The 23,869-nt window shown below is 46.3% G+C and overlaps 1 protein-coding gene across 1 annotated transcript in view; it reads left to right on the forward strand.

Moving 5' to 3' along the window:
- LOC112253481 (neural-cadherin-like) overlaps nucleotides 1–23,869 on the forward strand; it is a 107,678-nt gene that overhangs the window by 53,716 nt on the left and 30,093 nt on the right. Inside the window, exons 11-22 of the mRNA XM_042322757.1 lie at nucleotides 138–310; nucleotides 2,708–2,875; nucleotides 3,184–3,433; nucleotides 3,822–3,949; nucleotides 4,377–4,563; nucleotides 7,233–7,376; nucleotides 8,857–9,140; nucleotides 9,444–11,052; nucleotides 14,035–14,128; nucleotides 14,746–14,930; nucleotides 16,730–16,956; nucleotides 21,896–22,173. Of these exons, the coding sequence (XP_042178691.1) occupies nucleotides 138–310; nucleotides 2,708–2,875; nucleotides 3,184–3,433; nucleotides 3,822–3,949; nucleotides 4,377–4,563; nucleotides 7,233–7,376; nucleotides 8,857–9,140; nucleotides 9,444–11,052; nucleotides 14,035–14,128; nucleotides 14,746–14,930; nucleotides 16,730–16,956; nucleotides 21,896–22,173 (3,727 nt within the window). The remainder of the gene's footprint in view (nucleotides 1–137; nucleotides 311–2,707; nucleotides 2,876–3,183; nucleotides 3,434–3,821; nucleotides 3,950–4,376; nucleotides 4,564–7,232; nucleotides 7,377–8,856; nucleotides 9,141–9,443; nucleotides 11,053–14,034; nucleotides 14,129–14,745; nucleotides 14,931–16,729; nucleotides 16,957–21,895; nucleotides 22,174–23,869) is intronic.

Genomic DNA, 23,869 nt, shown 5'->3' on the forward strand with positions numbered 1-23,869 from the left:
CATAAATATACATAAGCATTTAAACAATTGATTTGTGGTCTGTTGATTCAGTCTACACTGTTCGCCAAAGTTGTGACAGACCGTGATCTTGCTCCAGAGTGAGGAGCATATTGTTTGGTCTATATTGTCTCTCACAGACTTTCTGAGAGAGGACACCATGATCGGCACCAGTTTCCTGCGTGTGGCGGCGCACGATGATGACTTTGGCACCAACGCCGTCGTCACCTACTCCATGTCCCAGGAGCAGCCTGAGTACCTGAGGGTCAACCCTGTTACCGGCTGGGTGTACGTCAACCAGCCCATATCACAGGTCTGTCACATAACCAGTGTGGTGGAATTATTGCAATCAAAAGGAGAGACTTTTAGATTTCTTCAAAATCATCAAATTTTATTATTTAATTAGTGCAGTAATGGAGCTGGTCGGTAATCCCCCCTGGAGGTGATCACTGAGAACTCAACCAGCTGGTCGGTAATCACCCCTGGAGGTGATCACTGAGAACTCAACCAGCTGTCGGTAATCACCCCTGGAGGTGATCACTGAGAACTCAACCAGCTGGTCGGTAATCACCCCTGGAGGTGATCACTGAGAACTCAACCAGCTGTCGGTAATCACCCCTGGAGGTGATCACTGAGAACGGTAATCACCCCTGGAGGTGATCACTGAGAACTCAACCAGCTGTCGGTAATCACCCCTGGAGGTGATCACTGAGAACTCAACCAGCTGTCGGTAATCACCCCTGGAGGTGATCACTGAGAACTCAACCAGCTGTCGGTAATCACCCCTGGAGGTGATCACTGAGAACTCAACCAGCTGTCGGTAATCACCCCTGGAGGTGATCACTGAGAACTCAACCAGCTGGTCGGTAATCACCCCTGGAGGTGATCACTGAGAACTCAACCAGCTGTGGTAATCACCCCTGGAGGTGATCACTGAGAACTCAACCATCGGTAATCACCCCTGGAGGTGATCACTGAGAACTCAACCAGCTCACCCCTGGAGGTGATCACTGAGAACTCAACCAGCTGGTGGTAATCACCCCTGGAGGTGATCACTGAGAACTCAACCAGCTGGTCGGTAATCACCCTGGAGGTGATCACTGAGAACTCAACCAGCTGGTCGGTAATCACCCTGGAGGTGATCACTGAGAACTCAACCAGCTGTCGGTAATCACCCCTGGTGATCACTGAGAACTCAACCCCAGCTGAGAACTCAACCAGTCGGTAATCACCCCTGGAGGTGATCACTGAGAACTCAACCAGCTGGTAATCACCCCTGGAGGTGTAACTCAACCAGCTGGTCGGTAATCGCCCCTGGAGGTGATCACTGAGAACTCAACCAGCTGGTCGGTAATCACCCCTGGAGGTGATCACTGAGAACTCATCACCCCAGGTGCTGGTCAACCAGCTGGTAATCACCCCTGGAGGTGATCACTGAGAACTCAACCAGCTGGTCGGTAATCACCCCTGGAGGTGATCACTGAGAACTCAACCAGCTGTCGGTAATCACCCCTGGAGGTGATCACTGAGAACTCAACCAGCTGGTCGGTAATCACCCCTGGAGGTGATCACTGAGAACTCAACCAGCTGGTCGGTAATCACCCCTGGAGGTGATCACTGAGAACTCAACCAGCTGGTCGGTAATCACCCCTGGAGGTGATCACTGAGAACTCAACCAGCTGGTCGGTAATCACCCCTGGAGGTGATCACTGAGAACTCAACCAGCTGGTTTGAGCCACAGCATTTTATAGCAAAGTCCATCCTCTTTCAGTCTACTTGACAAACAACAGATGTATGGAATGGATCACAGGGTTAAGATTTGTATGAAAAATACTTAGAATTCACAGCAGACAGTATGTCATTGTGTAGAGACCAGGGTCTGTCCCTGGAGTCATCTCTCCCTGGTACCTTAAAGAACAGAAACATTAACTCATGCTCTGGAATGCGGTATCATCCAAAGACATCGTAAATCTTCCAGAAGCCCATTCTCAGTAGAACACACACATGAGCATTCTAACAACCCCTTATTCTGTTGCATAAAACAACCATTTGATGCAAGAACAGCATTATAACATAATCTAGTAATTTCTACCATACCAGTCAGTCAATCAGCCCATCTCACATGTCAGTCAATAAGTCAGTCAACCAGCCAGTCAACCAGCCCATTTCACAGGTCATTTAACCAGACAGTCAGCCTGCCCATATCACAGGTCAGTCAACCAGTCAGTAAACCAGACAGTCAACCATCCCAAATCACAGGTCAGCCAACCAGTTAGTCAACCAGCCCGTATCACAGGTCAGTCAACCAGTCAGTCAACCAGTTAGTCAATCATCCCAAATCACAGGTCAGCCAACCAGTTAGTCAACCAGCCAGTCAACCAGCCAGTCAACGACCCCATATCACAGGTTGGTTAACCAGCCATTCAACCAGCCTCTTGCTCAATCCCAGTAGATATCATCAGTGCAGGGTGATAGAGCTGTGTAAAATACCGTGTCATTAACTTACTGAAATATATCAGGCTTAAATGAACCATATTAGACAGAATCGTATTGGTCCATACTATCCCTGGGATGTCCCTACCCCATTGAGGTTGACATTTAAACTGGTTAAGGTAATGGGGGGTGGGGGGTTAAGGTTTACGGGATTAAGGTTTACGGTTAGGGTTAGCAGTAACCAGATCTTATTCCCTCGCTATTGTTTTGATGGCAGAGGTCCTACATCACACGGGAAGTAGTTGCCACGGATGGGGGGAATCGCAGCACATCTGTGGAGCTGTCTGTCACCATTACCAATGTGAAGAACCAGCCCCCGCAGTGGGAAAAGGACAGCTACAGCGTGGTCATCCCAGAGAACACAGCCAGGGACACTTCCATCGTGGTGCGTGGAACAGTCCGGGTACCAGCCTGGGTGGCATGGGAAGTCTATCCCATTATGCACTTTCGGGGTGTCTTTGTTTTGACCATTTAGTTTGCTGGCTGCACACACGTTACTCAAGCGTTTGGAAAATATTGCAGTTGCAGGCTCAGATTTAGTCAAGGAGCACTAATTGACTTGACCAACCTGCTGTAATTTATAATTTCATTTACTCAACAACTGAATAAATGTAATATTATACAGAAAATCCCATTGAATGTTTTTGTCGTAATTCCCTCGCAAAAATATTGTTTACTCTCCGTTTACATCAGACGATCAAAGCAACCTCGTTGCTAGGCGACCCCAGGGTGACTTACAACCTGGAGGAGGGCGTGGTCCCGGAGACTAACATGCCTGTGCGGTTCTACCTGTCACCCAACCGCGAGGACGGCTCTGCCTCCATTCTGGTGTCAGAGCCGCTGGACTATGAGACCACACCCAGTTTCTCCCTGAGGGTGCGGGCTCAGAACGTGGCGGCAGTACCACTGGCTGCATTCACCACCATCTATGTCAACGTCACAGGTAGGTCTCAGCTCAGACACCCTGCAAACACCCCATCACAAGGGGGCAAATCCTAACTTCCACTTATGTCAAATTTTTTGCATGGATGTCAGTGGGAGACTTAGTGAACATTTGACTTAAGAGGAAGTTAGAGCCGCCCCTGGGTGAACTGTAAGCATTCACTATTGTCTTCAATAGACATTGATTCATGACTCATCTTTTTCTTCTTCTCAGCTTTATATATCGTATATTCTTTGAAAGCTGTAATTTTATACATCCAGTTGCACAAAGTCAGTGAGAAAACTCCATACGGAACCCTTTTTTAAACTTGAAATAGTCTCATGACAGTTTTGATTATAGGTGCAGAAATATATTTTCAAATAATGATTTCTCATATGTTGGCCCTCAGACGTGAACGACAATGTTCCCTTCTTCACCTCCTCCATCTATGAGGCATCAGTGACTGAGGGAGCCAAGGTGGGGACCATGGTCCTCCAGGTGTCTGCTCACGATAAGGACCTGGGTCTCAACGGACAGGTTAGTGGCACATCCACAACATCTACCATAACACAACAAAATATCCATTGAGCCATCCATAACTTAGCATCACATAGTTGTGGTGATCAAGCGGGTTGGGATTATGTGTTATTCTGCCTGTGGGGCTTTGACCGTACAACTGTGAAGGTGTGCAACACTATAATGATAGTGTTGCAGTGACTCGAGTCTCTATGAACAGTCATGTGACTCATACATAGAACAATTACTCCCCCTCACCGTTTATCATTGGTGATTCCATCTGTTACAGTGACCACATGGATGTGATAGAATGATCCTTTACGGATTCCATATTAGGAAGTTGTCCAATTTATGTAATGTGTTGACTTCCTAATATGGATGCCGTACAGAAGTCAAAATCTCCTAATATGGATACCGTAATTAACTGTACTCTGTCCCTGTCCTATAGATCACCTACTCCCTCCTAAGTGACAGTAGTGGGGACCACCGTCTGTTTCGTGTGGATCCAGAGCTAGGCTCCATCTATACAGAGGCGGTTTTTGACCGCGAGGCACAGGGATCCTACCTACTGGAGGTGCAGTCTGAAGACGGCATGGAGTCAGCACGGCCCGGGAGGAACAAACAGCCCAACTTTGGTGAGGGCTGGGTTGTATATATTAGGGCATAACATAGCAAAAAGGTTTGCAGTGATGTTTTTTCCGATTTGCAGTGATGTTTTTTCCGATTTGCTGTGATGTTTTTTCCGATTTGCAGTGATGTTTTTTCCGATTTGCAGTGAGGTTTTTTCCGATTTGCAGTGATGTTTTTTCCGATTTGCAGTGATGTTTTTTCCGATTTGCAGTGAGGTTTTTTCCGATTTGCAGTGATGTTTTTTCCAATTTGCAGTGATGTTTTTCCTGATTTGCAGTGAGGTTTTTTCTATGTTTGCAGTGATGTTTGGTATCTTATAAATATGACCCTGATTTGACTACTGCAGTCCTGTAAAAACACAAAAGGCAGTGGCTGCGGAGCCGACTTTTCTCGGACCTGAAGCTTTTGCGCATATCACGTTCTACGCATGTGTTTCTTTACCTCTATTTTCCGCACAAATCTGTGTGCTCTCCTTCCCTTCACATTTCTCACTGTCAATCTTGAATGATTATTATTCAAGATTTCCCGGTGAAACGTCCATGCAGCATCTGCATACCAACCATTTGATCTCAGTTTTATGAGGATATGTATTTAGATCTTCTTGAGTTTACACTGTGTTGTTTGGAAGTAGCCTACAGCGTTGTTCTAAAGGATGTGCAGTGAACGGATTTTAGAGCAGATGGTGTTAACAAAGTAGCGTAGCCTTCCTGTGTATTTTACCTAGTGGCCTACCTGTGTATTTTGCCTGTTGAGTTTTGGCCACATGAGAGGGGTTTTTGTCATACAGTAATGTTATACTATGCTATTATATTCAGTTCTGTTATGTAGAATACTATCATTATGTGATTGTGCAGACATTGATTCAGCTTTGATCTAACTTGATTAAACGAGCCCCATTCGCCAGAGTAGTGTAACGTTTGTCGTCGGAAGGAGACCAAGGTGCCGCGTGGTAGGCGTACATGATTTTATTTAAATGTTCCACCAAGAAAAAACAATAAACAATACAACGAACGAAAAGCTTCGTCGTGCAAACTACATGCACTCAAACAAAGACAAGATCCCACACTGAAGGAGGGAAAAAGGGCTGCCTAAGTATGATCCCCAATCAGAGACCATGAAAGACAGCTGCCTCTGATTGGGAACCACACTCGGCCAAACACAAGTAAATAGAGAACATAGAATGTCCACCCAAATCCCACCCTGACATAACCAAACATACAGAATAACAAGGATCTGTAAGGTCAGGGCGTGACAAGTAGCCTGTTTTTAATTTTTACAAGTAGAACAGAGACTGTGCGTAAATTAGAGCAAAAACACATGCTTAGAAGCGTCGGGATCTTTAGTCCAGAGAAAAATAGGTCAGAAAAGTTGGATCCGCAGCCCAAAAATAAAACATTAAGTACTGTAATGTGTATAGCTAGGACTGTTAAACCCAATGTGCTCAGCTGAAACAAAGTACAAAAGGAATTCATGCACTGTGCACATTGTTTTACATAGACAATAAATGCCTATAGCATTCTATTCATTTGCCTCCTGCGAGGGCATATGAAAAGAGAATCTTTCATTTCATTCATTCTAACAGTGTAACCAGACAGCCTCTTGTCTCTTCCCTGTAGAGAAGCTCTCTGAGGGTTGTGGTACATCATTTTACAAAAACATCTAATTTCGCAGTTTGCTGTTCAGAAATCTGAATTTTGTTTTTGGCTTGGTCCTTCGTGATGGCAGAATTAACTCTGTTTCGGTATCGCAGGTGATGTAATAGGAAGCTTTGCGTTACGAATGAGGTTTTTTTAACAAATGTTTGTGGAGAAGGTATTAGAGGTAAGGGTGATGGTTTGGAACAGCAAAGCCTCCTCTCCGGGGGATGTGAGGGGGCTGCTTAGCATTTCCAATGAGCCTTAGCGCTGTGTTGGCGTTGTCTTCTGCCACATATCTGCACCAGCAGAAGGGCTCATCTCCTTAGCAAATACTACCTGTCTGTTGGGAGAGGGAGGAAAAGAAAGAGAGGGGGGTAGATGGGGATAGGGCCAGGGAGAGAGGGAGAGGGAGGGAGGAAGGGAGAGCGTGCAGAGAAAAGCAGAGAGATGTGGTGGAAATAGAAGCACATTTGTATACATGGCCATGTTACATGACCTTCTAAACATACCACTTATGACAAAAATGTCAGCAACCTTTTTAGAGAAAGATAATCATGTTTGAGTTTTAAAAAATAAAGGTCTGAAAATGGACCCAGACAGACAGAGACGTAAACACTTGTCGAGTCATAAATATTTTATCATCCCAGAGGAGAGGTGGATAGGTTCTTCATCTGTTTTCTTTTAGAAAAGTCTGTTCCTGAGAAGGTCTACCTAATCACTGTTGTTTTCTGCCAAAATGTAACCCGGCTAAAACCATGGTTGAATAATTTCTGTCATTTCAAACACCTAATCGAGAATAACACTATCTCTGATTCCCTTGTCAAGTGAGGCACATTACATTGGGTTAAGTGCTTCTCTCCCCTTCAAAAGTGTAGTTGGCTCACACTGTGACTGCCGACATCCTCTGATGTAAAGAGGGATTGGATGGGAATGAGAAGTGTAGGAGAGATGATAGGAGAGAGAGAGAGCGGAGGATGACATACCGAGTTGTAGCTCCATGGCGTTTAATCTCCTTCCTCTTGTCGTTCTTCTTGCAGACACAGCATATGTGCGGGTTTTCATCAGCGACGTGAACGATAACAAACCCGTCTTTGCTCAGCGTCTCTATGAAGTCGGCATTGACGAGGATGCAGATGTCGGCCTGGCTGTTGTCACCGTCGGAGCTAATGACGAAGATGAAGGTATGGGAAGGAAGGATGAGATGACAGGGGAAGAAAGAGAGAGGATAAAACCAGGGATGACACATTGGCAGTCATGGCAGTGTTACACATTGATAACATTTCTATTTTCTAGGGAGTGCAGGTTATGGCACTGGGGCAGTGAGGAAGGTAACCTGGCACAGGTTTAACATTTCATGGGGACTTTTGAAACCTGAGGGGGAAAGTCTGTTTTTCACATTTTGTGCCTGGCCAAAACTGTCCTTGGTGTAACACTACACTTTGGACAGGGGTGACTGACTGTCAATGAAATAATGACATTTTCCCAAACCCCGGACTCAGTGAGAGAGACAGTGAGGGCAGTGAAGGGTTACAAATGTTCAAAAATCTGGATTCAGTTCTGATTAAATCATGCTGAGACGAGCTGAGCCACCCTGTGCTACATCAGGACGCAGCCATTTAATCGTCAAGTAAAGCCACACCACATGTTCTAAAAAGACAGACACACTCCTACACAGTAGGAGGGTGGGATTTGGTGTGATAAACCAGCTCATCCCTGATTCAGCAGCAACACTCGGCGTAATATCCCTTTATCGGCCATGTTTTGGCTTGTTAATCAAGCATTTATCGCAAGCGGGGTCGGTGCGGCTTAGCTTGTAGTATATGTAGCACTAGCCTCAACCAAGCCATGATGAATGACCAGAAAGCACCAGCCCCCAACATTGAAAGTTAGCAGTTCTGCCCGGGAGCCTAAGCCCAATCTGTCTTGTTTAAAAAATCCACACATGGGCTCGACTGCAGTATAAGCTTATTGGAGAGCCCAGAGGGAGCGCTTTGTCTACTGATTTGTGTTAATAGCAGAGATTAGACTAGCATTTACATTGGGCTTTAACACAACAGACTGATTGAAAGGGGAGCCATGAAACATACAGGGGATTAATTTATCTGGGTAACGTAAACCCACTGGATGGTGTCCATGGAGACACAGCAGAGAAGTTCAGATATCTACTTCCTCATTGGTCCCTTTCTCAAACCCTCAAGGTGACATAGGCAGGAGTTCAATTTGGCAGGTGTACCTTACACAGGAATGGAGTCCTACCACCTGTTTACATACAGCAGAGTCTGTTTCTGCTCTACCCAACATGTCATTGTCTTGTTAACAAGGTAACAATAACATCAACTTGTTGAATGCAGGAACAGTCTGGCACATAATGCTAGCTAACAATGGGGTATGTCCAAAAAGGACCTGCATTAGACCAGCATCCTGTCCAGGGGGTGTACTTGTACAGTACGTCAAGCTGCCCCACGCTACAGAAACAGGAGATAGGCTCTTGCCAAAGCTACGTACTTTTGTCCAAAATGGCACCCTATTTTCTATATAGTACACTTTAGAGCACTATGCAGGGAATAGGGTGCAATTTCAGACTTGCCCTAACTCTAAGAACAGCATCCAGAACTCCACCTTCCAGAATGTCAATTTCTTCCCTCCCTGGTCCCACCACAGGTGCCAACGCCAAGCTACGTTACCAGATCACATCGGGCAACACCGGAGGGGTGTTTGACATGGAGCCTGAAGTGGGAACCATCTTCATCGCCCAGCCTCTGGACTACGAGCTGCAGAAGAGGTACAAGCTGCTGGTGCTGGCATCGGATGGGAAGTGGGAGGACTACGCCGCTGTGGTGGTCAATGTGGTCAACAAGAACGACGAGGCTCCAGTCTTCTCTATGAATGAGTACTACGGCTCAGTGACTGAGGAGCTGGATGGCTCGCCGGTCTTTGTGCTTCAGGTGTGTGTCTCAGAGTTCTTTTTCTAACCTGGGTGCCAGTCTGTTTCTGCTTGAGTCAAGACATAGTTTTGTTGTTTGACAAGCCAGGGGTTCATTTTGAATGCACAAACAGTCAGGTACCCAGAATAATCTTTATCCAGCATAAACATCAAATCCATGCTTCTGTATGTCATGCATGTACAGAACTAGTCTACTTTCTACTTCATAACCAATGGCTGAGAAGATAGATTGATGGGCTTTATGCTTATAAAGAGAGGCACACACACACACACCGACGTTGATGAGTTTTGTGTGTCTTTCCAGGTGACAGCCATAGACCCAGACAAGGATGCAGACCAAGTCGCCGTGCGCTACTCTCTTCATGGTCAGGGATCGGAGTCTAAGTTTGTGATCGACGAGAACACAGGGAAAATGTACGCCCAGAAGACACTGGACCGCGAGGAGCGGGCAGTGTGGCGCTTTGTGGTCCTGGCCACAGACGAGGAAGGGGAGGGGCTCACCGGCTTCACTGATGTCATCATCAACGTGTGGGACATCAATGACAATGCGCCTTCCTTCGTCTGCGTGCCCGACGGCTGTCACGGCAACGTGGCCGAGAACTCACCCCCAGGAACCTTCGTCATGGAGATGACGGCGACGGACCTTGATGACACGGCGGTGGGTCAGAACGCCATCCTCTCCTACCGTATCATCGAGAACGTGCATGACGCAGGAGCCGCCAACTTCTTCACCGTTGACGCCAGTACAGGCACCATCTCAGTTGCAACCGGTGGGTTGGACAGGGAGGTGGCAGAGCGGCACCAGCTGGTGGTTGAAGCCAAGGATGGAGAGGGTATGATGGGCACGGCTACCGCCACTATCATCATCACGGACCTGAATGACCATACCCCCCGGTTCAAAGACAAGTGGTGCGGGGCTCGTGTGTCTGAGAGCAGCCCTCCAGACTCAACCGTGCTGAAGCTGGATGCTGTGGACCCAGACTCGGGGCCTCACGGCCTGCTGGGCTTCAGTGTGGTGGCAGGGGACCAGGGGGAGAGGTTCTACATGGTGAGCCACAAAGCAGAGCAGTCAGGAACTCTGAGGCTGAGAAAGAGGCTGGATTACGAGAGGCCCAGCGAGCAACAATTCAACCTCACCATTCGTGTGGAGGACTCTGACTTCTCCAGCCTCATCCACTGCATCATACAGGTGGTGGACGAGAATGACCACGTCCCAGTGTTCGCCCCCACCTCCTACCCCCTCGCCCCTCTGCCAGAAGATGTTGCAGTGGGAACCAGTATCACCCAGGTGACGGCCAGCGACTTAGACTCTGACCTGAATGGGGAAATAATCTATAGCATCTCCCCAGAGTCAGACCTGTACGACCATTTCACAGTGGACGGAAACGGCATCATGACCGTGACCTGCCCGCTGGACAGAGAAATCGTGGCAGAGTACCAGCTGGTTGTCCTAGCGACAGACCGGGGTAGTCCAGCCTTGACGGGTAGCACCACGGTCCAGCTGAGCTTGCTGGATGTAAATGACAATGGGCCAGAGCTGGAGGTGACCTATAACCCTGTCCTCTGGGAGAACAGCCCTGCTCCACAGGTGGTGTGGCTCAACCAGACCTCCACCCTGCTCCACGTTATCGACAGGGACTCCCTTGAGAATGGGCCTCCCTTCTCCCTCTCTCTCCCTCGCCTCTACGCCCCTGACTTCCACCTGCAAGACCATGGCGATGGCACGGCAACGCTCACGGCACTGCACCGCTTCGACCGCGAGCGGCAGAGGGAGTTCTTCCTGCCCGTGGTCATGACGGACAGTGGTCGTCCGCCAATGACGGTCACCAACACACTCACCGTCACTGTGGGCGACCAAAACGACAATGCCCACCAGGAGGGAGAGAAGGAGATTTACGTCCACAGCCGGAGGGGTGAGTTCCTCACTTTAAGACAAGTGTCAGACAACTTTCAGTCAACTTTTGGTATTCATGAAGTGCCTAAGAGTAGGAGAGTCTGAGAGTAAGAATGTTTGAGAGGAGTGTCTGGGAGTAGGAGTGTCTAGGAGTAGGAGTGTCTGAAAGTAGGAGTGTCTAGGATTGTCTGAGAGTAGGAGTGTCTAGGAGTGTCTGAGAGAAGGAGTGTCTGAGAGAAGGAGTGTCTGAGAGTAGGAGTGTCTAGGAGTGTCTGAGAGAAGGTGTCTGAGAGAAGGAGTGTCTGAGAGTAGGAGTGTCTAGGAGTAGGAGTGTCCAGGAGTGTCTGAGAGTAGGAGTGTCTATGAGTGTCTGAGAGTATGGGTGTCTGAGAAAAGTGTCTAGGAGTGTCTGAGAGAAGGAGTGTCTGAGAGTAGAAGTGTCTAGGAGTAGGAGTGTCTAGGAGTGTCTGAGAGTAGGAGTGTCTAGGAGTGTCTGAGAGTAAGAGTGTCTGAAAGAAGTGTCTAGGAGTGTCTGAGAGAAGGGGTGTCTAGGAGTAGGAGTGTCTGAGAGTAGGAGTGTCTGGGAGTGTCTGAGAGTTGGAGTGTCTGAGAGAAGGAGTGTCTGAGAGAAGGAGTGTCTGAGAGTAGGAGTGTCTGAGAGTAGGAGTGTCTGAGAGTAGGAGTGTCTGAGAGAAGGAATGTCTGAGAGAAGGAGTGTCTGAGAGAAGGAGTGTCTGAGAGTAGGAGTGTCTGAGAGTAGGAGTGTCTGGGAGTGTCTGAGAGTTGGAGTGTCTGAGAGAAGGAGTGTCTGAGAGTAAGAGTGTCTGAAAGAAGTGTCTAGGAGTGTCTGAGAGAAGGGGTGTCTAGGAGTAGGAGTGTCTAGGAGTGTCTGAGAGTTGGAGTGTCTGAGAGAAGGAGTGTCTGAGAGAAGGAATGTCAGAGAGTAGGAGTGTCTGAGAGTAGGAGTGTCTGAGAGTAGGAGTGTCTGAGAGAAGGAATGTCTGAGAGTAGGAGTGTCTGAGAGTAGGAGTGTCTGAGAGAAGGAATGTCTGAGAGAAGGAGTGTCTGAGAGTAGGAATGTCTGAGAGTAGGAGTCTGAGAGTAGGAGTGTCTGAGAGTAGGAGTGTCTGAGAGAAGGAGTGTCTGAGAGAAGGAGTGTCTGAGAGAAGGAATGTCTGGGAGTAGGAGTGTCTGAGAGTAGGAGTCTGAGAGAAGGAGTCTGAGAGAAGGAGTGTCTGAGAGAAGGAGTGTCTGAGAGTAGGAGTGTCTGGGAGTGTCTGAGAGTTGGAGTGTCTGAGAAAAGGAGTGTCTGAGAGTAAGAGTGTCTGAAAGAAGTATCTAGGAGTGTCTGAGAGAAGGGGTGTCTAGGAGTAGGAGTGTCTAGGAGGGTCTGAGAGTTGGAGTGTCTGAGAGAAGGAATGTCTGAGAGTAGGAGTGTCTGAGAGAAGGAATGTCTGAGAGTAGGAATGTCTGAGAGTAGGAGTCTGTGAGTAGGAGTGTCTGAGAGTAGGAGTGTCTGAGAGAAGGAGTGTCTGAGAGAAGGAGTGTCTGGGAGTAGGAGTGTCTGAGAGTAGGAGTCTGAGAGAAGGAGTCTGAGTGTATTAGTGTCTGAGAGTAGGCGTGTCTGGGAGTAGGAGTGTCTGAGAGTAGGAGTGTCTGGGTGTAGGAGTGTCTGAGAGTAAGAGTGTCTGGGAGTAGGAGTGTCTGAGAGTAGGAGTGTCTGAGAGAAGGAGTGTCTGGGAGTAGGAGTGTCTGAGAGTAGGAGTCTGAGAGAAGGAGTGTCTGGGAGTAGGAGTGTCTGAGAGTAGGAGTGTCTGAGAGAAGGAGTGTCTGGGAGTAGGAGTATGAGAGAAGGAGTGTCTGAGAGAAGGAGTGTCTGAGAGAAGGAGTGTCTGAGAGAAGGAGTCTGAGAGTAGGAGTGTCTGAGAGTAGGAGTCTGAGAGAAGGAGTGTCTGAGAGTAGGAGTCTGAGCGAAGGAGTGTCTGAGAGTAGGAGTCTGAGAGAAGGAGTGTCTGAGAGTAGGAGTCTGAGAGTAGGAGTGTCTGAGAGTAGGAGTCTGAGAGAAGGAGTGTCTGAGAGTAGGAGTCTGAGAGAAGGAATGTCTGAGATTAGGAGTCTGAGAGAAGGAGTGTCTGAGAGTAGGAGTCTGACAGAAGGAGTGTCTGAGAGTAGGAGTCTGAGAGAAGGAGTGTCTGAGAGTAGGAGTCTGAGAGAAGGAGTGTCTGAGAGTAGGAGTCTGAGAGAAGGAGTGTCTGAGAGTAGGAGTCTGAGAGAAGTAGTGCTTATTTAGGGTCAACTTAGAGATGCTTTGTGAATATGGGTCCAGGATTTTTCCCAAGTTAGCACAGCAGGGAGGATGCGGACTAAGAGTTGAGTAAGGTAGGAAAGGTTCTTTCTGCGTATCTATTCTGTTGTCTGAATGCGTAATTGAAACACCTGCGGCTAATATTACAATTTCTTTTCAGCATTTCATGATTCTTGATTGCAAATCCTTCTTTCTGGTTTAACAACATTCTACCCCCCACACGCTCCCCACTCTACTAATTGTATCTGGACCTAATGTTGACCTGAACATTACGATCTGTGGTGTTCCTCAGGGGGGATTGTTAGGCCAATTAACATTCTTATCATGGACCTGGCTGTTTCAGTTTAGTTTTCAGTAATTGTATGAAACACTGCAGCAACATGACACATACATTCATACAGACTCCCATTGTTTACCCAGCTGCAGTACCCTGGCGCTGGGACTCGATAATAACATAATCCATACTGAGATAGCCCTGACTTCCTTAAGCCCTCAGTGCTCCTCGCAGCTCAAGTACTGTGAGTCTATTCAACCCAGACAGTGGGACTTCACACTCATGAACAGAATAGGAAGAACAGAAACAGCAGAATCACAGAACAGCAAATAAGAAAAGGGCTAAAGATAAGCAACCTGGGGCCTCTATCACGTTGGGTTTGTTTTCAGACAAAAATCAATGTCTTTGTGCGCGTTGTACAGGAAAGATGCAGACAACTTCACTGGGCAAGGTCTATGCCCCTGATCCTGATGATTGGGACAACAAGACCTACACCTTAGATGCAAGAGGAATGAAGTAGGTGTTATGTTTGTCTATAAGTAAGAAGACACCGTTGACAGCATGTTACAGGAGATCTCTATGTACAGGACAGTTAATCAGTTAAACAGTTATAATATATACAACTAGAGATGGAAGGGATTGGAGGATATCATATAAAATCAACACCAATTCATACTTGGTCAGCGAGTGCTTATTCAACATGAACATCTGATCCGATGGCCTCAACCCCTAAAGAACGTTCCCTATGTGTTGAAATGATGAAGAAATATAATCAACAGTGATTGCTACTATGCTGAACATGGCAATCATATTCAGAGCAATCGGAGGATGCATTTGTATCCTGTCAACTGGTGGAATTGTGGGGGGGAAAAAGATCAAGAATGTTTTCTCCGTGATTGTTTACAATTTAGCATCCATCACAGTTAGGGAGTAAAAGACAAATCCCAATTGCATATTTTACACATTCCTGTTTCATTCATATGGACTTGAATAAGGAGGAACTACTTGGCCTTGTCCAATAATAGACACTTATTTCCTTATTTATATATTTTTAAAAATATTTTCCATTGCATGCCATAATGAATACTACCCAGTCATTCAAGTTTTCCACAACGTTCCTGCCCTACCAACAGGTATTTCACCTTAGACAAGAGTACAGGTCACCTGGCCATCAGACAGAATACCCTAGCGGGCAGCTACTATCTCAGAGTGGGCGTGTCGGATGGGGTGTGGCCGGACGTGGTCTCGGGGGTCACAGTTCACGTGCGGGAGCTGGAGGACCAGGCAATCCAATTGTCAGCCTCCCTGCGTCTCACAGGTAGGCTACAGCAGCGTGACAGTGTCGTTCTAATCTAATCTACAGTCTATGATAGGGCCTTGTGTTTTGGTTGTCACGGTTGAACCTTTATTTAAAGCTTTTTCATCAAACTGTCCCCTTTTCATTTGCGTCATAGCACCATCCTCAGACAATTTCATTCATTTTTGGTCTAATTCTAATTTCTGGGAAAAGGCTTAAAATAATGATTCAAATCCAGGTCATGTGACTTGATTAAGCAAAAACACAGGGCCCTCGTGATAAAGGCTGTGTCTGAAAAGAATACTAGCTGTCAAATCCTTGTTTCCTCTATCCTTATTGTTTCCTCAATTCCTCTCAAAGTGCATTGGAGGATAGGACTCAAGGTCTCTCTCTGGACCTCCTCATCCAATGAGCTTGGAGAGGAATTCAGGAAACAAGAACAGAAGAAGTAATAATTTGGCAGTAGTGAGGTTTTCAGACAGAGCCTTGTTTTTTTTTTATGACTACAGTACGTGACTTGACAGGAGAAAGTTTGGGCCAAAAGTTTCTCCCGTCAGGTCACGGGATAAATTAAAGCTTCAGGCCCTAGTCAAGTCATGACCCACTCACAGTTCAGCAACTACATTGATGCTACTGCTGCTGCTGTTACTCCACAGCAGGATTGCTCTATAGGGGAAGATTATCTAACAAAGTTTATGTTGATACCAGCTCTGGAGTCTGAACCTGTCAACATGAGTTACTTTGTCCATTTGTTTTCCTTTCTGTCGCTCTCTGTCACTTGTCTTTCCACCCACACCAAGCATCTGGTTTTTTGTTCTCCTTTTCTTTCGTTCCTTTGTTGGAGAGATATAGAGTGTAGCTTTCAAGAAATGTGTTTGCTTTGAGAAAGACAATAACTGGCAAGTTATTATGACTGAATAAACTCAGACATTAAGTGGATGAGGTTGTCAAATGAATTAAGGTGGAATCAGCGTCTGCTCAGTGAACTTAAACAGGAGAAAGAAGAAGAAATGAGTTATAAAGTCTCAGGATTTGGAATTGATCCTCCTGAGGCTCCACTGTGAGCTAGCAAACCCAATGGATCCAGGTTGCTTTTTAAGCTTTTCCTAAAGATCAAGGCATTTGACGTTGAATGTGGGTCTCACGGTCTCCATTACAAGCTGTAAGGCATGTACTTTACCACACATCTATACAACCAATAGTCCCTATCACTTCAAGTAGCAGTGTGTGTCAAACATGTGGTGCCTTTTTCACAAAAACAAATGCAGTTTAATGTCTTGGTCTTGTGGCTCTCTCTGGGCATATCCCAATTGTTAAGGTCAATTTCAAACTGCCAGGTTAGTCCTTGATATTTGAAAATCCATTGTATGAATAGACTACAAGGCTATTAGGCATACTAGGGAATCATTTTCACTTTGTATAGATTAAAGAGGACTTTTTCCACCCTCTCCGATATTATTAGAAGAGACGCATAGCTAATGCTTTGACCTCTAAATCTATTTAATAGTGAGGCCGTCAAATGGTTTATACCAGAAACAAAGGGTCAGGTCTCGCTGGAAATAATGAAATAACAATAAGTAAAATAGTTTCACCTCATGGGTGAGTGAACTGACGTGTAGCCAGCGTATGTCCATCGAGAGGAGTTTTGGAGATGACATTTGATAATAGAACCAAGACTGAGAACACTTTGATCCACTCTGCCTGTCAGTGAGCAGTGAACGTTCAGTGAACGTATGTATGTGTGCCTCTCTCTTTCTGTGTGTGTGTGTGTGTGTGTGTGTGTTTTGTGTGTGTTTGTTTTTTATTTCTCCCTTCTGCAGGCATCACTGCCAGGGATTTTATTGAGTCCCAGGTGGACAAGACGAGTCGACAGGATATGTTCAGGGGCTTCCTGTCTGAACACCTGTCCGTCAGCTTAGGCGCCATCAACGTATTCAGCCTGACAGACGTAGGACTGAAGACGCTGGACGTGCGCTTCTCTGTGTACAGCGACAGCTACCTTCGCCCAGAGAAACTACATGGATTCCTTGCGGTGCATAAGAAGAAGGTACGCCTCAAAGTTTTCCCTTCTTGAAGATAGGGATCTTAGCTCATACATCTCTAGGTGCATAGCAGAGCTTGGCGTTCTTGAGATAATTCCTTTATCAGCCAAGAGGTGCAGTGTGCATTCATATCCTTTTCATTCATGTTGTTTACACGAACTCTCCCCCTTGTGTGTTCATACCTGTTTCCTCATTCTCTCTCTATCTCTCCCCAACTACTTCCCTCTATCTTTTAAATTAAAGCAGGTGTAGATTTACCGAGAAATGCTAACTTACGAACCCTTTCCCAACAATGCAGTCACTGCAACCCCCCCATCCAGGTCTCTGATCACTACCTTGTTTCCTTTTCTGTCGATCTCTACTCCAACCCCAGCCACACAATCTTCTCTCTCTCTCTCACTACTCTCTCCTCTTCGATCATCTCTCCATTATACTAAATCTGTCTCCCTCCTGTCTCTGCCTCTTCGACCATACTCCACTCCCTTTCTGCATACTATGACTCACACTGTCCCCTTTCCTCCCAGCCAGCTTGGCCCTCCCCTCCTGCTACGTGGATGAGTGACTCATTGCGAACATACAGAACAGGGCTGCAGGCAGCTAAGCGAAAATGGAGGAAATCTGAACATCTGGATGACCTATCATCCTTTCACTCTCTCCTCTCTACCTTCTCTTTTTTTTAAATGTTACCTTTATTTAACTAGGCAAGATCAGTTAAGAACAAATTCTTATTTTCAATGACGGCCTAGGAACAGTGGGTTAACTGCCTGTTCAGGGGCAGAACGACAGATTTGTACCTTGTCAGCTCGGGGGTTTGAACTTGCAACCTTCCGGTTACTAGTCCAAAGCTATAACCACTAGGCTACCCTGCCGCCCCTCTTCTTCTGTATACGCTGCTAAAGCCACTTTCAATCACTCTAAATCTTAAACTTCTGCTTCTAACCCACCTTCTCTTCCGTCCTTAATCACCCCTCTCCTCCTCCCCTCTCCTCCTCCCTCTCCTCACTATCTCTCTCAAAACTATATTCTTGACCCTAAGTAGTCAGGATTCAAGACGGGTCACTCAACTGAGACTTCTCTTCTCTGTGTCACGGAGGCTCTCTGCACTGCCATAGCTGACTCTCTCTCCTCTGTTCTCATCCTCCTAGATCTATCCACTGCTTTTGACACAGTGAGCCATCAGATCCTCCTCTCCAACCTCTCAGGGCTGGGCATCTCAGGCTCTGCACACTCTTGGATTGCATTGGGTTAGGGTACAAAAAGATCGCTCTTATTGTACCAGACGACGTGGAGAGGATCTGTGTCTTCACAACACTCTCGCTACTGGTGTCCCCCAGGGCTTGGTTCTAGGCCATCTCCTCATCTTTCTATGCATCAGGTCACTAGGCTCCGTCATATCCACAAATGGTCTCTCCTATCATTGCTATGCGGATGACACTCAACCCCCTTCTGACACTCAGGTCGTGACACGCATCTCTGCGTGCTTAGCAGATATCTCGGGCCTAGCAACTCAAGCTCAACCTTGACAGGACAGAGCTGCCCTTCCTCCCCGGAGAAGGTCTGGCCGCTCCAAGACATCTCCATCACAGTGTCCCGATCCCAAAGTACAAAGAACCTTGGTGTGACCCTGGGAACACCCGGTTGTTCTCTGCATACATCAAAGCAGTGACTCGCTCCTGCAGGTTCATGCTCTACAACAATGGTATTCAAAACGTTTTCAGCGGGGACCCAACTTTTTTTGCGACAGAATTTCTAAGGTCTACATGTTTTTCACAAAGAATTTCTTGCGACCCTACCACACCCCAAACCTAATGTCACAACCTTAAAATCTGTAATTGTTACATTGAAAGGTTGCTGGATCGAATCCCCGGGGTGACAAGGTAAAAATCTGTCGTTCTGCCCCAGAATGAGGCAGTTAACCCACTGTTCCCCGGTAGGCCATCATTTTAAATAAGAATTTGTTCTTAACTGACTTATCTAGCTAAATAAAGGTTAAAAATAAATAAAACATTTATATATTGTCCCATGCAATAATCTGTACTCTGATTTATATATTTGATTTTTTACATTTTGCAATCCAACTGCAGTTCCACGACTTTGAATACCACTCCTCTACAACATCCGTGGAGTGCGACCCTACCTCACAGAGGAAGCGGCGCAGATCCTAATCCAGGCACTAATCCAGGCAAAATGTTAAATGTTAAAAAATAATACAAATTTGCTAAGAATCACAAAAGGAAACAGTAACACAATGAAAAAAAGAACGAGACTATAGAGGTACGAGGTAGTTAGGTAATATGTGCATGTAGGTAGGGGTGACTAGGCAATCAGGATAAATAATAAACAGAGTAGCAGCACTGTATATGAAGAGTGTGAAAGTGTCTCCATGTGTAAGTGTGTGTATGTGTGTGTGGTGTCAATATGTGTGTGAGCGTGTGTAGTCTTAGGTAGTCTACTGTCACGCCCTGACCTGAGATATCTCTTTTTTCTTTATATTTTGGTTAGGTCAGGGTGTGACTATGGTGGATACGCTAGTTTTTGTATTGTCTAGGGGTTTTGTATTGTCTAGGGTTTTTGTATGTCTAGGGTTTTGTAGGTCTAGGTATTTGTATGTTTATGGTGGCCTGATATGGTTCCCAATCATAGGCAGCTGTTTATCGATGTCTCTGATTGGGGATCATATTTAGGTAGCCATTTGGTGTTTGTGGGTTCTTGTCTATGTGTAGTTGCATGTCAGCACTCATTTGTATAGAGTCACGGTTTGTTGTTTTGGTTCGTTTCTTCAGTGTTCATTCTTAAAATATAATAAAGAATGTACGCATACCACGCAGCGCCTTGGTCCGATTTATACGACGTACGTGACATCTACAGTATATATATGTGTGTGTGTGTGTGTGTGTGTGTGTGTGTGTGTGTGTGTGTGTGTGTGTGTGTGTGTGTGTGTGTGTGTGTGTGTGTGTGTGTGTGTGCGTGTGTGTGTGTGTGTGTGCGTGCGTGCGTGTGTGTGTGTGTGTGTGTGTGTTGGAGTGTCAGTGTAGTATGTGTGGGTAGAGTCCAGTGAGTGTGCATTGAGCCAGTGTAAAATAAAAGTGTAAATAAAAAGGGAGTTGGCTGCCAAGCAGTTGTCATACCAAGTGGGGATGCAGCCAGTCAAAATGCTCTCAATGGTGCAGATCTATAACGCCTCCTGAGGGGGAAGAGGCGTTGTCGTGCCCTCTTCACGACTGTGTTGGCGTGTTTAGACCATGATAATTCCTTACTGATTTGGACACAGAGGAACTTGAAGCTCTTGACCTGCTCCACTACAGCCCTGTCGATGTCAATGAGGCTGTGTTCGGCCTTCTGTTTCCTGTAGTCCACGATCAGCTCCTTTGCCTTGCTGAAATTGAGCGAGAGGTTGTTGTCCTGGAATCACACTGCCAGGTCACTGACCCTCTCTCTATAGGCTGTCTCGTCGTTGGTAATCAGGCCTATCACCGTTGTGTTGTCGACAAACTTTATGATGGTGTTGGTGTCATGAGCGGCCACACAGTCGTGGGTGAACAGGGAATACAGGAGGGGACTAAGCACGCACCACTGAAGGGTGTTGAGGGTCAGCGTGGCGGTCCTGAGCTTAGTGATGAGCTTGAAAGGGCACTATGGTGTTGAATTCTGAGCTGTATTCAATGAACAGCATACTCACTTTGGTGTTCCTTTTGTCCAGGTGGGAAAGGGCAGTGTGGACTGCAGCAGAGATTGCGTCTTCTGTGGTTCTGTTGGGGTGGTGGACGAATTGGAGTGGGTCCGGGGTGTCTGGGATGATGGTGTTGATGTGAGCCATGACAAGCCTTTCAAATAATTTCATGGCTACAGACATGAGTGCTACGGGGCAATGGTCATTTAGACAGGCTAGCTTGGCGTTCTTGGGCACAGGGACTATGGTGGTCTACTTGAAACATGTAGGTATTACAGAATGGGTCAAGGAGAGGTTGAAAATGTCAGTGAAGACACTAGACAGCTGGTCAGCGTTCTGAGTACGTGTTCTGGTAATGCTTCTGGGCGTGCGGCCTTGTGAATGTTAACCTGTTTAAAGGTCTTGCAGGGGCTATAGAGAGCATGATCACACAGTTGTCCAGAACAGCTGGTGCTCTCACAAATGGTTCAGTGTTGCTAGCCTCGAAGTGAGCATAGAAGGCATTTACTGTAGCTCGTCTTGTAGACTTGCGTCGCTGGGCAGCTCGCACCTGGGTTTCACGTTGTAATTTGTGATAGTTTGCAAGCCCTGCCACATCCGATGAGCATCAGAGCCGGTGTTGTAGGATTTTATTTTAGTCCTGTATTGACGCTTTGGCTGCTTGATGGTTCGTCGGAGGGCGTAGTGGGATTTCTTATAAGCGTCCAGATTAGTGTCACACTCCTTGAAACTCCTTGAAAGCGTCAGCTCAAGCCTTTAGCTCAGTGTGGATGTTGCTTCTGTTTGGGATATGTACGTACGGTCACTGTGGGGATGACGTTGTCAATGCACTTATACATTTTTTAATATATTTTTATTTATTTAACCTTTATCAAAGCAGTCACCGGCTGATAATTATAATTATGCGGCGTATAATTGGCCCAGCGTTGTCCGGGTTTGGCCGGAGTAGGCCATTATTGTAAATAAGAATTTGTTCTTCACTGACTTGCCTAGTTAAATAAACTTCTCAATGCCTTCGAATGAATCCCGGAACGTACTCCAGTCTGTATCCTAGCATCCGCTTCTTCCCTCCATCCCTCACTCATTTCATCTCCTTCCCTCTTTTCTCTGTCTGTCTTTCTCAGACCTCAGTCATTTATTGAAAATAAATCGGCCATTTTGCACCCTTTCTTATTTGAATGTAAATATGTCTATGTGCAAGGAGTATCAACTTGCCTCATCACACTCCTTCCTTCCTTCCTTCTCTCCCTTTCTCTTTCACTCTCTTTCCTTAGCTGCAGTCTCTGCTGCGGGTGAATGTGTCCCAGGTACAGGTGGATGAGTGTGTGTACACAGACTGCAGGGCGGGTGGGGGTTGCTCCACATACCTCAGCGTCAGTGACACGCCCACCCTGGTGGATGCTGGCAACAAGGCCCTGGTGTCTGTGACAGTGACTTCCTCAGCCGTGTGTGGCTGCACCGCCAGGGACCGTGTCCACCAGGCCTGTTCCTCCTACGCCACAAACCCCTGCTTCAATGGAGGCACCTGCATGGACACCCTCAGCGGGTACAGGTGAGCAGAGAGCAACGACTACAGCAACACACCTCACCTGGGGACCATGTGAAATGGGTTGTGTTTATTAAGGCACATCATAGCTGAAAACAAGATATAGGGCTATTCTGACCAGTTTCTTCTAATTTAACTCTACTGAACATGATTGTATCCTGTCTTTATTGTATTTAATTTATTACGCAAGATAAAAATATACTTTCATAGGACACAACTAAGAGATGACTGAGACAAGGTGATAGAAATAGTCAAGAGGAAATCTACACACAGATGGTGATGTGGAGAAAATGAGATCCGAATCAGAAATGACACTCGAGCCACCGAAAAAATTTATTTCAGACTAGAATGACAATAAATTAAGGGTTAAAAAGATGTACAGTTCAATGATGAATTACCTCCTAATTAAATGCTAGAGCCTTGAACGCTAAGCATATACAGCAGTCAGAAATCCATAAAACCCAGTACAATTGCCCCATGTGGGCGCATCACAGAGGAAACAGGATGGAGCTAATTTGATGATAAGGATTAATGGTAGGATTTAAGAAATGTAGGCCAGTGAGATTACAACAATAACTACCCACCCCTCTCTTGTAAATGCTGACAACTTTTCACAATCCCACTTAATACCATTTACATGAACATGTAAAGTGAAGCTTGCCAGACAGACGTGCATACCGAATAACACGTTGGCCTTAAAACCTTAGAACATGAGGGTTACACTCATGGCCTCTGTCCCAAATGGCATCCTTTTCCTTATATAGTGCACTACTTCTGACCAGAGCCCTATGGGCCCTAGGGTGCCATTTGGTGCACAGCCATGCGTTCTCTGTTTTTTATCTGCCACATCAGCTGCAGTCTGCAGTCTTGTGAGAGAAAGTCCTAGCCCTTGTCAGAATATTGATGCTGCTATATAACCCAAGGTGTGTTCAGTATGTGCGTAAAAAATCCAATTTCGGCACCATCCCATGTAGAGAGAGCTTAATAGCCAGTCTGAGACATTGCCTTATCAGATAGTGTCAGTCAAAAGGGAGAAACAGAGGAAGAAACATGCTCTGGAGTCTGGATTGGATTGGCATTGCTCTCTGGAGTCACATGGAAAATGTCTGGGAAGGTATGTGCTTGTGTGTGTGTGCGTGTCTGTAGTGTGTTATTTTGTCCATGTGTGTGTGTGTGTGTGTGTGTGTGTGTGTGTGTGTGTGTGTGCTTAAGCACAAACGTGCATGCACTCTTTCTTCCGTATCTGTCTGTGTGTACACACAGTCTTTAGTAGAACCATCCCCCTGTCTCTCTCCAAATGGATCAGTATTCCTGACATGTGTTGGCCCTCTGCAGAATAAACAGAGTTGGAGACGGAGAGAAAAGAGAAAACAGACCCTAACAGTGCACAGCAGAGCCATATGCTCAGAGACGCCGCATGGAAATAGATGGCTGTGACATTCTCTACCAAGCCCAGTTCGCCTCATATCACTTTTCACCAGGGATGTGAGAATATTCTGCTTCTCCCCTGTTTGGATCGAAAGTGTTGTTTTTCTCACTGCATGTATTGAATATCAAGTCATTTATTTGATTAAGATTTATGGCTCGTAGACATGCAGATGCACTAGTGGACGCATTCCATGAAGAAGTGGAGACATGCCATGAAGAAGTGGAGACATGCCATGAAGAAGTGGAGACATTCCATGAAGAAGTGGAGACATTC

Source organism: Oncorhynchus tshawytscha, linkage group LG06, assembly GCF_018296145.1.
Source record: "Oncorhynchus tshawytscha isolate Ot180627B linkage group LG06, Otsh_v2.0, whole genome shotgun sequence".
In the NCBI taxonomy this organism is placed as follows: domain Eukaryota; kingdom Metazoa; phylum Chordata; class Actinopteri; order Salmoniformes; family Salmonidae; genus Oncorhynchus; species Oncorhynchus tshawytscha.